This window comes from Syngnathus scovelli, chromosome 4 (assembly GCF_024217435.2).
Source record: "Syngnathus scovelli strain Florida chromosome 4, RoL_Ssco_1.2, whole genome shotgun sequence".
Classification (NCBI taxonomy): Eukaryota; Metazoa; Chordata; class Actinopteri; order Syngnathiformes; family Syngnathidae; genus Syngnathus; species Syngnathus scovelli.
In genome coordinates, this window is record NC_090850.1 from 8,918,317 (window position 1) to 8,932,812 (window position 14,496).

The 14,496-nt window shown below is 41.5% G+C and overlaps 1 protein-coding gene across 1 annotated transcript in view; it reads left to right on the forward strand.

Moving 5' to 3' along the window:
• The first annotated feature begins 3,832 nt into the window (after positions 1 to 3,832).
• igdcc3 (immunoglobulin superfamily, DCC subclass, member 3) overlaps positions 3,833 to 14,496 on the forward strand; it is a 65,036-nt gene continuing 54,372 nt past the window's right edge. The window contains exons 1-2 of the mRNA XM_049717913.2: positions 3,833 to 4,123; positions 7,326 to 7,631. Of these exons, the coding sequence (XP_049573870.1) occupies positions 4,057 to 4,123; positions 7,326 to 7,631 (373 nt within the window). The 5' untranslated portion in view covers positions 3,833 to 4,056. The remainder of the gene's footprint in view (positions 4,124 to 7,325; positions 7,632 to 14,496) is intronic.

Consider the following 14,496-nt stretch of genomic DNA (forward strand, 5'->3'; position numbering starts at 1 on the left):
ATTAAGCATGAGCGCTGTGTAATTGTGGCCGGTGCAACTGTGGCAAGCTTGTTTTATGTTTAAGCTGAAAGACTACGTCCATTGATCATATAAGAGCCCCTCTATTTAAAGTGCTAGAAACATCCCTTTTTTTTTTCAATTAGAACGGAATTTGATAGAATGTATAAAGTGAACACATTTGCCGCATTGTAAATTAAAAATGGACACCGATTACTAAGAATAAAGCTGAAATTAAATGCCAGTTTATCGATCGGGTCCCGCACGAAGCCAAACTGGCGGCGCCATTATTGTGACGTCACAAGTTGTACATCTGGATGTCAACAAACCCAAACAACATGGCAGATGATAGCGACAGCTCCGTTTCTAGCGGCAATATTAGCATCATTTTATCCGATTCAGAAACCTCTTTTGACGCAGAATATGATGAATCTAGCAGTTCACTTGGGCTGACTGAGCACATTTTCTGAATTGTGCCCCTCCCGTCACTCTGGTTAGGTTGGCATAGTAAAAAGTAAAAAGTGCTCTTGGGGGCTTTAGAGTGCCGAGTTGATCTCGGCACATGAAGACATGACCACCTGCAACGTTTGGTTTAGGTTTTATAAGCCTTTTTAATTTTATTGCTTAAATCGCATTTTCTCGACGAGCTGAGCACGTTTTCTGAATTGTGCCTCTCCCGTCACTGTGGTTAGGTTGGCATAGTAAAAAGAGTAGAGTGCCGAGTTGACCACTGCGAATGAAGAAATGAACATCTGCAGCGTTTGGTTTAGGTTTTAGGCGCATTTTTAATTTTATTTCTTAAATCGCATTTTTTCGACGAGCTGAGCACGTTTTCTGAATTGTGCCCCTCCCGTCACGCTTCGACATACTTTTCAAAGTCAAAGTCTCAAAGTCTCCTTTATTGTCAATTCCTCCGCATGTCAAGACACACATAGAGATCGAAATTACATTTCTCACTATCCCAGGGTGACAAGACAGCGTTCACAACGCACATACAAGTAAACAACACAGGAAAAATAAAACAAGAAGATGAACAATAAGAGTGATAGCCCGCTAACCGCTCCCGATGCACAGCAGAGTCCGGAAAGATAAGACAGAGTTCACAACGCACATACAAGTAAACAACACAGGAAAAATAAAACAAGAAGATGAACAATAAGAGTGATAGCACGCTAGCCGCTCCCGATGCACAGCAGAGTCCGGAAAGATGACAGTCAACCAGGCCACTGTGAACACGAGCACACAGCAGGCACGCACTGTCCGGTTCGTGGATCCTATCAGGCGAACTCAACCCATCTTGTCGTCCCGCGAACGAACGTACGCCAGGATAATGGAAGGCACGGCTAGGCGAGCTGGGTTGGCCGCAAACCTGGCCCGACGTCTCCGCGCTGGCCCCTCTTCTCTTTTTGTTTACATTCACTGAAGCTAAACGCGTACAACTTGAGACGTCATGAGACGTCACTTCCGGCTGGCGGCTCGGTGCAGTCAAACTCGTCTGTGCGGCAAATTTAAATTATATTTTTCAGAGCAACAGCTTCCTTTTCGTTGTTTCGAGCATCAATTTATATTTATAAGCCCATAAGCTAACTAAAACCGATTTATACATATACCGGTGTCTCTAGCCCTTTAAGTGTGTGAGGCATAAATATGGAGGCATAAAATTACATATTAGGCACTGGGTAGCACGTCCGCCTCACAGTTAGGAGGGTGCGGGTTCGATTCCACCTCCGGCCCTCCCTGTGCGGAGTTTGCATGTTCTCCCCGAGCCAGCGTGGGTTTTCTCCGGGCACTCCGGTTTCCTCCCACATCCCAAAAACATGCTTGGTAGGCCGATTGATCACTCCAAATTGTCCCTAGGTGTGAGTGCGAGTGCGAATGGTTGTTTGTCTCTGTGTGCCCTGCGATTGGCTGGCAACCGGTTCAGGGTGTCCCCCGCCTACTGCCCGATGACGGCTGGGATAGGCTCCAGCACGCCCGCGACCCCCGTGGGGACTAAGCGGTTCAGAAAATGGATGGATGGATGGAAAATTACATATTCATATTACATAAAATATCCATCCATCCATCCATCCATCCATCCATCCATCCATCCATCCATCCATCCATCCATCCATCCATCCATCCATCCATCCATCCATCCATCCATCCATCCATCCATCCATCCATCCATCCATCCATCCATCCATCCATCCATCCATCCATCCATCCATCCATCCATGCATCCACCCCAACCAACCCAACCACCCACCAACCCACTTGACCTACTTATCCGGGGTCGTCTCGCCGAGGCAGCAACTTCAGCAGGTATGCCCAAACTCCCCTCTCCCCAGTCACTTCTTCCAGCTCTTCCAGAGGGATCCCTAGGTGTTCCAAGGCCGTCCTAGGTCATACCCAGGGTCTCCTGCTCATGCCGAGAACACCTCACCAGGGAGACATCGAGGAAGCCTCCTAATCAGATGCCCGAGCCACCTCTGCTGGCTCCCTCAACGTGGAGGAGCAATAACCCACAGCTCGTGATCATCGGTGCGGGCAGGAATGTAGATCGACCGATACATTGAGAGCTGAGCCTTTCGACTCAGCTCCTTCTATTGAACTCCTCCACTTAGGAAACAATCTCATCCCCCGACCTGGAGAGGCCATTCCACCTTTTCCGGCTGAGGACCATGGTCTCAGATTTGGAGGTGCTGATTTTTATCCCAGCTGCTTTATATGCGCCTACAAACCGCTCTGTTGAGACTTGGAGATCACGACTTGAAAAAGCAAACAGCACCACGTAATCTGCTAATGCAATACTGAGGTCGCCAAACCGAACCCCCTCAATGCATTGGCTGCGCCTAGAAGTTCTATCCATAAAGGCTCTAGGATTTGCAATCATGAATACAGTATTTCTTAACATGTTTAACATTTATGGCTGGTCCTGACCATTTCCCAATGCAGATCAGGGAAGAAAAATAACTATTAATAAGGCCCAATACACATCATTCAAGATATCTTTTTTACTTAAGACTGGAGACATCCGGATAATTGGGACCTTGCTGGTTTAGCTGGTTTTGATTGCAACGGCTGTATAATGCTCAAGTACTAAAAATATTAGCAAGATTCACTCAGAGGCACTGTAATTAAAGAATATTGCAAAGTACAATAACGCTAATCTATACTTGAATCCATACGTCTCTGAAAATGACAATCAAAGCTAAATATAGAATTTATATAGGCATACTGTATGTATTTTCATAAAGGCAGCATTTACATGTGTTACAACGCCCACTAGAGGGCAATATAATACTGTTTAACAGGCGCTGCTTTGTTCCCAGCGAGGGGAAAAGTTCCTTGTTTATGTGCGATTCACTCACGCTGAACCATTCATCTTTAAACAAAACCCACCTCCCACATCTACAGTTAATATTTGCCTTTTATCACCCATTAAATTTTTTCAAACTCCCTTTGGTCTTGTACCAAGAATCGTCTTAAAAACATTCTTTTGTTATGCTGAATTGAGTAACATCTATGTTATTGCTGTATTTTAGAATATTTTAAAATTCATAAGATAATAATGACGTGGTCAATGTCAGCTGAATAGACAATTTATCGTGATGTTATTACACCAACAGATACATTTGAAATGAAAATTACCAAATGTGTGATTTGCACCGAATTGTTATATTTTACTCGCATTGAATATAAAAATCATTATTTGTTGCCATTTACAAACCGTTTGTAGCCTAAATGAACTCGACTCTTTTGTTCCAAGACTGAACGTGTGTGTGCGATGGAGAGAGAGAGAGAGAGAGAGAGAGAGAGAGAGAGAGAGAGAGAGAGAGAGAGAGAGAGAGAGAGCTCATGTGCCCATGCATGGTCGGTTCCATTGGAGTGAATGAAGAAAAAAAGGAGGAGAGGGATGCAGACAGCTTACTGATAGATGGTTGGCAACGGCGAAAGCTTGTTCGACTCCAGCGTGTCACCGAACAGTAGACCCGTAGGTTGGAACATGTAGCCGATTTTTTTCTTAAACTCATTAACTTCGCGTTGTGCAAGTGTTGCATTAAAAGAGCCTCTTAAATGGCATCCAAGAGGCGCTGCCGCCTCGCTCCGTGCTTTTTGGGTATCCTGCTGAATGCTTGCATGGGTAAGTGGCATCATCCTCTTTCTCATTCCGGTGTGCGTTTGCTTCGATGATGTCTAATCTCCTCCCCGGCTTAATTGATGCATGCGTGGAGAGAAAGATGAGTGCAATGGTGAACTTGGACTGATGACACTTCGCAGGAAAGTGGAGGAGCTTTGTGGACATTTCTTTCGGTCGTACGCAACCAGTGCTTCGCAATGCTCCCGAAGTTCAACTTGTGTCATTTGTACAGAGTCCCTGGTTGCACTTAAACCACTTGCAGCGTTGTGAGACTAAGTTTGTGGGTTGTTTTGATCTGACAACGTTCCACAAAAACCGCACATTGCAATATCTGTGGCTATATCAATGGTTTGCAAGTAATTTATTCACCACTTATTGGTAATATTGCAAATTGAGCTCTCAAAGGAAAAGTGAGAGCAAACTCATTACACTATAATAGTAAAAATAATAATGAGTTTTTATTTCTTTGAAATTTTGGTTGAAAACGTTACATTCCATTATGTTTACATGGTAAGAATTATAGATGGAGATTTTTTCATATGGTTGAATGAAAGGGACTTGTTGACTGATCAGTCTGCATAGGTACTATGTGGACATGCTATTTGACTATCTTAAGTACACTAGTTGTATCCTGCTGGGGAGATTATTTGTACATATTAGATGTCAAGACTGTCTCACTCCCCCCTTATCAAATCCTCTTTCTGTGTGCCTTTTGTTCACTGTGACTGACAGTTTCTGTGTATGCTAGGGCCCCCCAACTCAAAGGCACTGAGGGATAGGGAATATGTGTCACACAGGGACCCACAAAGGCCTGGCTGGAATCATAAATTCATAGCATGCTTTGTCAGGGAATTCGGAAACATCAGTCACAATTCAGTTTGTCATTGAATCAAATATAGGCAATATGTTAAAGAAATAAAGCGCTTCAACATTTTTGAGATTAGATCCTGTTGTGATGAAGAAGATCTTTATAGCTGTTATGTTGACAAATTAATTACAACACTTACACTAACACAAAGTGAAAGTGTGTGTGTGTGTGTGGGGGGGGGGAAATCTGTGAAACTTCTTTTTGTACTTCTTAAGAGAAGAGAATAATGCACTGAATGAGGAGCAGCATAGGTACTGAAATAAAAGCAAAGAAAAACACTTAATCATCTCAATTTAGGCCATCATGTGATCTGACCCATGATTGGCATCCATGATGGTCTTATCCTGTTTTGTGACTTGTTGCTGTCAGTGTTGCTACATACTCCGCCAGGTTGTGTATATGCGTATGCCGTGTTAATGGTCACTGTAAATCTTTTTGCCTGCTAGTCACAAGAATCCGCCAATAGGAAGCTGCTGCACAAGCCACATTTAGCTGCCACTTGTCTTTGGTCTTACTCTGTAATCCCAAAAACAAAAGTCTCATCTATATGCATGGAAAATGAAATTGAACATTTCTCCTTGTTTAAGAATCGAACATATTCATGTCTGCAACATTCAATTCTTTAGGCATGTGCTTCAATCCCTTTTTTTTTTAAACAGCCCTGTGATCTGCCTCCATTAATAACCTTAACTTATTGATGACAATTTCATTGCATCCTGGATCTGTTGGATGACTAAGTGTTGTGTTGAAAATCATTTCCTCTGACCTTTTCACACCGCCTGTTCCCTTGCTCTCAGTTGGAGCTCAGGGTTGCATTTGCCAGCCCCTGCTGGCAACATGCCAAAGTCATTAAAAAGTTAACGTTGCATTCTGCTGGCCAACCAATGAAACTGTCATTTCATTATTAATTATTTCAGTAAACTCCCAACTTCGTATTCAAATTACACTTCCAAAGGAAACAAACAAAAATACGTCGTTTTAGTGTCTTCAGTTTGTCCATCAGCATTTTTGTGTACTGTTAATCATCAGCAACCTTTTGGAAGCTGAGATCTACACTACCTCTTGAGTACAGATTAATATGAAGAGTTACCAATTTGATACACACTTCTAAAATGACACATTTTTCTTCAGAATGAATAGCCATCTATATGTGAAGAAAATGTCAATTTAATTCATGTTAATGATTTCTCCCAGTAATTATCAACAATCATTTAACAATGTAGGAAAAAGATGTACACCACTATGCAACACAATTTCTATAAAGTGTGTAAATCATCACTATTATGACATCCCCAGGAAATGATAATATCCTGAATAATCTTTTTAGAACAAATCTTTTGGTCTTTGGGGGCATGGCATGCTCATTTGGAGGCAACCTCAGCACCTGGCAGCTAAGGGTTAAACAATTCTACGACCTCCCCCTTGTTTTTCCACAAGTGGCAGCACCAATGTCTCTCAGGTCCCATTGCCCTTTTACTTACAGTGCTCATTGAGAGAAAAAAAATGGGGCCACATGGAGAGGGAGAAATTATTCATTGCGTTTAAGTCTGTATGTGATCACTGTATTCAGCCAATTTCTTCTTTGAAAGTATTTCTTGGCTGAAATTTCATGGATGAAGGTTTTCTTTTTTGACCCTTGTGCCCTCAACTCCGCCCTCTCTGCGGCCCTTCACTAGCCCCCTCCCCTACCACTGGATTCCTGGGCCTTGGGGCAGAGACTGGTAGTGCTTAGTCCATCACCAAGTGAAACATGATACCAAGAGAGCCTCCATTTTTACAGGACCACGTTAGGTTAGGTTGTTTACATCCTCTACTTCTTGTTGTCTCACCCCACAGGTTCCACAACTATGGAACATCATAGCAGCCATGTTATTAGGAAGGAAATCTCAAAGTGCAAACACATTTCAGGCATGCACTTTGTTTGCATGGAAAGGAGAATGTAAGCTTGTCGCCGAATAGGTGGTTGCCACCAGTCATCTTTCTTACCACCCATTGAAGGCTTTGAGAATGTGTATGTTTTGATGAGTACACATGCATTCCCTCCTGCCTGGAGGTAACGTTTCATTCATGAGGTGCATGGTGAGCCATCAGATGTGATATGCCACACGGGCATACTTTGTGTGTTTTCATGTGAGGATTTATATGGAGATGATTACTTGGGGACACAACTGTTGCACTAATTGTTTTGTAAGCCAGGATGACTCTCTGGATGAATGATCAAAGTAGATATGTCACAATATTATGCCCAATCTAATGAGATCTGAGTCACACATTCTCAGTCTTTGTGCTGAGGAAAGGCAAAAGGGCGCTTTGTGATCGTTGCTTGTTTTCTCCCAGGTGTGTCATGTGGTGCGGAGCTCTCCTTCACCCTGGAGCCAAGTGACATCATCGCAGTGCAAGAGCAGCCCCTCATGCTCCATTGCCAAGTGGATGGTATCCCCCCTATCACAACGCAATGGAGGCACAACAGCATACTTTTATCTCAGGACCAGTATCACGCAACCTTCACCAATGGCTCACTCCTCATCGGCCACTTCCTCAAGACCAAATCTGACAACACGTCGGATGAAGGAGACTATGAGTGCATGGCCCAGAATTCTTTTGGGTTGGTGGTGAGCCGTAAGGCACGCATCCAAGCAGCCAGTAAGTCTTGTTTTGTTTTCTTGTACTTCAGGGATCATGTACGTATAGAGGGCTGGGCTTTTCAACATTTTTACCAATTTAAAAAAAAAAAAAACTTAAAATAGAATCAAAATGAAGAGATGGAATGCTGACTATTATAAAATTTCCAAGATCATGAATGGGTTGAATGATGTGGCTGGTGCTAGAGATGTCTACTTTCAACTGACTGGTAACTTGGAACCGAGCTACTTGTCTTTACAGTTGTAACTGATTTTGTTTTATTGTCAGAAATATTCAAATTAGCACTGTATGATAATGATAATATGTCATAATGTATGTTTAAACATTATGTTTAAACATTCAAACTACATCACAACCATTAAGTTAAGTTTTCTTGAGAGCTTTATGTTCCTAAAAAATTAATACAGTAAAATTGAAATCCGTTTTGTGTTGCTAAATTCACGGCTTTGAGGTAGACTACAGAGAGATTTGCAGATTTTAATATGGGTTTAATGAGCTATCTGATGGTGCTACTTCAGGTCTTTGAGTTCAGTATTAACAAGCCCTCATGCTGAGTGTCTCCATGATGCTTTGTAAGTGCAATGAGCTTTGGGTAGCCCTGCAGCCCACTCACTGGTAGTTAGGACCACAAAAAAATCTTTACATCTCTTTCTTTATTTAAAATGCTCATACAACATCCTTTGTCACTTTGGCACCTATAAGGCCCAGGTTTCAATATATTACACATTCCGGTGCATTCATGCTGAGAACTTACAACAGATTTAGTGGCACTGTATTCTTCTATGTATTGCTGAGCTGAGACACTCTGAACACACTTGTTTTATATGTCCTAGACTAGAGAGATGGACAAAGGCTGAGAGCAGCCTACTGATTCGCAAGCTCTGTGTAGACAGCACACTGCTGTGCTGTTGTAACCAAACGGGCTTTTATATTCAATGAGACGTGGATATCTCACTGGTCAAGACCCTCCTGCACAGTGGAGAACACATCCAACCTTTCAAGGCCTCTAACGCTTGTTTGTTGTCAACATCAGCTTGTCCCATCAGGGGACACCACGAGTCACTCACGTGATTTGTTTAGCACAGTATTGCGCCGGATGCCCTTCCAGAGGTAACCCATTCATTTTTAAATCCAGGATTGGGACTGGCCTTGGCTGTATACCGGGGCTCTGGCTAAAAATCAAATCCATTTCATCTGCATGAAAGGCAGCAGCACTCGGGCATAGGCCTCCAGGACTGACGTTTCATTCCAAATGTCACTTTCAAGCACATTTCTGCAAACATACAACCTTTAGTTGGGGCTATTTTAATTACTTTGAAAACATTGCCAGCCAGACAGCTTGTGAAAATTCTGGTAAACTACATTTAATATTACCTCACACTTGCATGAGGTTTTATAGGATACGCTTCTGTCTCGACGTCTGCTGCCGGTCCATCTTTTAAAATACCGTTCAAAAGTTTTGGGCTCACGTAAAAATGCCCTTATTTTTTATAAAAAAATCGCTATTTTTTCAACAAGGATAACATTAAACTGATCAGAAATACACTCTATACAATGTTAATTCGGTAAATGACCATTGTACCTGCAAACATCTGGTTTTTAATGCAATATCTACATAGGTGTATAAATACCCATTTCCAGCAACCATCTCTCCAGTTCTCTAATGGTCCATTGTGTTAGCTAATTGTGTTAGAAGGCTAATGGATGATTTGAAAACCCTTGTGGGAAAAAATATTCCTTGCAGATGATGACTGGTATGTAAAAAAGTCTGTTTGGAAGGGTTTAACAGGACTGCTGTAATGACGTAGGCTACTTGATGGAGTCTCTCCTCAAAGTGGTAAGAGATCATCAACGAGAAGAATATTCCAAACATATTATCCCAATTGCACTTTCCTGTTGATCATCTTTTGGCAGTAATATCACTTTTCATACATTTGTTGACAACAAGTACCTTCAGCACCTTGCTGTGTTCACTCTCATTCTCTGAAAATGACCTATGCTATGTCTGTTTGCATTGCCAATTTCTGCAAATGGATATGGACACAGTCTACCCCCCCCCCAAAAAAAGATTGAAAATATTTGTGTGGTTAAATACGATTTTACGGGATTCACATAACAAATGTGAGACTGATATGTGAACCAAATGCAGTGACCCGCATGTGCAAAAAAGGACACATCACTCGCAGTGTACTGTCCTTTTTGTAAACGTGTTCCAATGTGTAGGGGCTCCTCTCATTAGTTTCGTTTTATTGCTTTATTTTACATGTGTGGAAGTCACAGAAAGTACATTGGTGATACAATAGAGAATTGCAAACTCTGCTATCACCTAAAGTTATTTAAAGTATTGAACATTTTTCAAATTTGAGAAATGGAACTGTCTGAAAATGTAATATCGCAATTACAGCAATAAATGTGTGATATGTGTTCTATCATGGCCATGGCCAAGTGCGTTCTTTTATAAGTGCCTTTACTTGAGCACTTTTCATTGACGCATATTCTGCTGTCCAGACCTCGGACATAACCACCGCTTCACATGTTGGCAAGAGCGCAGCCATACAAAGAGATTCAAAGAGATTCATTGACAATGGAGTCAAGTGGTTATTTTTCTCAGAAATTGCGAATGTCCTTGAAATCCTTGAAAATCATTTAAAAAAAGATAAAGCACACTTTACATTTCAAAAGGTCTTATCAGTATAGGAGGACGTATAGTCAGGACGTGTAGACTTCTGTGGCGAGCATTACTTTGTATTCTGTATGACCTGCACCTAATAAAACAAATTTAATCAGAACATTTTTTTTATGACTGAATGCATGTTTGGAGGCCAATCAATAAAAAAAGAGGTGTGCCTCCCATGCTCTAGATTGAAATCAATTAGCTTGTTACTTTAATAAGCATCACCAAGACATTAATAAGGCACAAGGTATTAGGGTGATTGGTGTGGCTAAAGAGCTAATCCTCCAAAAGCTGGCACAGTCTGTATGATAGTTTCACTGTCCATACAAAATCGTTGCAAACACTCGACGTCCGTGAGCTCTGGGATGTTCAAACGCGGTCGATATATATGTGCGGTCGGTCGTCTCCCATTGCGACATTGTTACACCCTTCTTTCTTCCATTTGTTCTCTGATAAACAGCCTTCAACAAGTCAGTTGCTAACTGCATGAGACTGTTGTGAAAAAACGAAAAAACACACGAAAGCAAATCAAAACACTTATGGCATTGGCAGTTCAACACGTGTGATAGCTTTCTTAAAATCCATTGCCCAGTAGTGTTAGTACATATGTGTGGCATGTATTGCATCTGCATCCAAACCCCAAGTGCAATGATGTTTCACCATCTCAGGTGGTTTGATTTACCAAAGCATGTACCGTATTTTCCGCACTATAAGGCGCACCGGATTATAAGGCGCACCTTCAATGAATGGCCCATTTTAAAACTTTGTCCATATATAAGGTGCACCGGATTATAAAGCGCACCTTCAATGAATGAACTTTGTCCATATATAAGATATATACATTTGGCCCGCGGGCCGGACTTTGGACACGCCTGCTGTAGTGGCTCAATATTGGTCCATATATAAGGCGCACCTGATTATAAGGCGCACTGTCGGCTTTTGAGAAAATTTGAGGTTTTTAGGTGCGCCTTATAGTGCGGAAAATACGGTAAGAGAAAAAGTGCTTAAATGGATGAGAGAATATTCAGAATGCACACAAGTTTTAGGCAAAGCTTGTATCTGGCTTGAAGGTGTGTAAATGACAGACTGAAGTATTTCTTCACCAACACCACACACTAAAGATTAAAAATCAATATCATCTCCCAAACCAGAAGTACCATAAAATATTCTGACTTTACAGTCTTGAAACAGCAGCTAATCGGTCTCCAGTTTCGGTCAGGAATTGTAATCATTTACAACATGATTTTTTATTTGAAGGAGCATTTGAATAAGTTCTGTGCCTTACTAGTTTTATCTGGGTCTTTAAAATGGCATTTGATCTTTGAGTTGGAATAAGTGATTCTCTGACCAAGATTGCTAACTAGTGTTTGTTTCTTTTTCTCTTCCAAGTGTTTGTTAATGCTGATGTTCTCTTTGTGATTCTGAGGTAATTTGCCGTGTTCCACTCCCTCCTACACAGAGCTCTGACTTGTACCACTTATAGCCCTCCCGGTGGATAAAACGTCCATCTTACTCTCCACACTACCTCCCTCCATAAATTTTACTTTTTATTAGCTTGACAGCCATTTGTGTGAGCCCACAGTCAGGGGCTTGTGTAGGACGGACTCCCTGTTGTTCCTCTAAAATAATAAAGCCCAGGAAACATTTTTTTTGCCCCTAAATGTTATTTCTTACTTTCTCGTTAACTTTAGCCTCGAGTTCTGGATTCTTTGACTTTGGCTTCGACTATGGAAGCGTTTCATCATTTCAATGAATGACAAGCTTGGTACAGTGGACTTAGCCGGGGCCTTTACCCCCTCCCCCACTGCACACCAGCGTCACCAGGCAACACACCACAAAAGCCCCCCTGTTACGAAATAGCTTTTAGGATCAATTGAAATGACTTTCTTTTGTATATCTGCTTGAAATTAATTGGGAAAGAGTCAAAGTCTGTGCTCAGTTAAACAAAAATAGAAAAGTTGCAATGGGAAATGTCATAAAAAAAAAAAAGAATTTATCCAAGTGTTACATATGATACTGCTCAAGAGCCCACAGTCACTGGTGTTACAACTTTGTTCATGATGATAGCTTTTCCCTTAAATTCCAAAATGAGTGTTTTACTACAGCTATAACTGTAGACATCTGAGTGAGAGCTAGATGAAAAAGCGACATCAATCAAGAAGGAAATAGGAGAAGCGAGAGGTTGCTCGTAAAATTGTCTCTGTTTGTATTCCTGCCCCTGCTTGGTGAAAATAAAGCTTCTCACTTCAAGTGAAGCCAGACCAGAGTGGATAGGAGCAATATGAGCAGCTTTAGTGGTAGATAAAATGTTTCATCATCCTACACGGTGGAAGGAGCAGCTTCCACCACGCTGCAAAACGTGAGAGTGATTTATGGAGTACTCATGCATGCATGTGTATGTGTGCGTGTGTTTCGAGTGTCAATTGGTAGCTGGCCATTACCCTTCGACCTTCCTGTTCCAACCCCTTTCATGGCTTCCTGCTGGGGTGAACGCTGAAGCGCCATCCCTACCTCTCCTTGCAGCTCCCTTTGTTCTTTGAGCCAAGCCCCGCCCCGCCCTCACCGCACCACACCCCCTTTTCTGCCAATGCAGCCTTTCTCCTAGCTCGCAGCTCTGTCATATAGATTCGCCAACCAAATAACACATAAGCTTGTTTTCACATTTAAACATAAGGTGGCTGTGTTTTATTTGCTAATCCTCGCTAAACATTTGAACGGTTTGAACTCGGGTTGAAATATCAGCCTCGTCCACTGGTCAGCCTCTGGTTTGGAAATGAAATGAATGAAAAGATTTCATGCTCATTGAATATGAACATTTATAGTTACTAATTAAAATGGGGATTTTAATTCTCTGCCGTCAACCAATTTTCATTCTGGCTATTCAGAATATTTCTCACAATCACATTCCGCGTAAGGAACTGTCCTTTGACATTTGTTTTGGTTGACGGATGAGTTGATGTTAAAGCACTATTCCCCCTACTTAGTGGGCAGAACCTCACCATCTGTATGTCAGTGGGTCAAAAGAAGTTAAGAAACATGGGATTTATATCTGTACCCAGGAGCCTTGACCTTGTCTGTGTAATTACACACGTTTCCAGGTAATTACTAAATGGCTGGGAGGGAGATGTGTGATTTGAAAAGGGCTGGGAACGGGGATTTTATCAATGATCTTTGGTGATAAAACTTTTTATGAATCGGGGGGGGGACTGTGTGATAGTAGAGAATATATTTTACTCAAAATTGAATATTTGGTATGGCTTTTTATACAATCCCAATTTATTTATGTAATTAATAATAATAATAATAATAATAATAATAATAATAATAATGTTCATTTTGAGCATTGCATGTCCCATTTACAAAGACCGCAACAGCGTTCTGTGAGCGTGTGTGTACGTATGTGTGTGCATGTGTGACCTGTGTGTGTACGTATGTGTGTGCATGTGTGACCTGTGTATGTTCATCAGTTAACCCAGAGGAGTGAACGGGCAATAGAGGTGTAACATTCCCGGTTGTCTGTCTGTCTCCTATGCCTAAAGAGATAATACTTGATTTCTTCCTCTTATCTGCAGAGCAGAATAGATCTCAATGCCCAGTGGCTCTTAAAACTAATACAGTATATTGTTATATACGTACTGAATTCATCTCCTAGAAATAGCGTGGCGTATTGACAGCCTTCAGTATGTTTTTGATTTAAGGCTTTTTAGGGAACAGCAAAATGAATAAACTTATTTATTAGGTAATAAAGTGCATTTTCAATCCAAGCAAGACAATTTCAACCCCTTAAAATGTGATTAATATTTTCAATTGTATTGATAATACTGCAGAGATCGTGTGATGAAAAAAAAAATTGTTAGCTTTGCTAAGGCATGAGAATTATTTCTGATATGAAGAAATAACAGTAAATGCAATCTTATTTGGCACAAAGTTGTCAGAGTGATTTGAGCGAGAGGTTCTCTCGCCATGCAAGGGGCACATGTGCACGTGAAAAGTCATAACAATGTTCAGCTAGCGCGGCGCTAACTTCAGCAGTGAGCTACTGTGTGGAATAGAATCAAAACCCTGGGACTCTAAAAATATCCACTGGTTCACACACAAACACATACACGCGCACACAAATCTTGGCCAATCAAGCCACTGAATTAGGAACACAAGAGAGGAGACACTTAGGAGGAACACTGATACAATCAA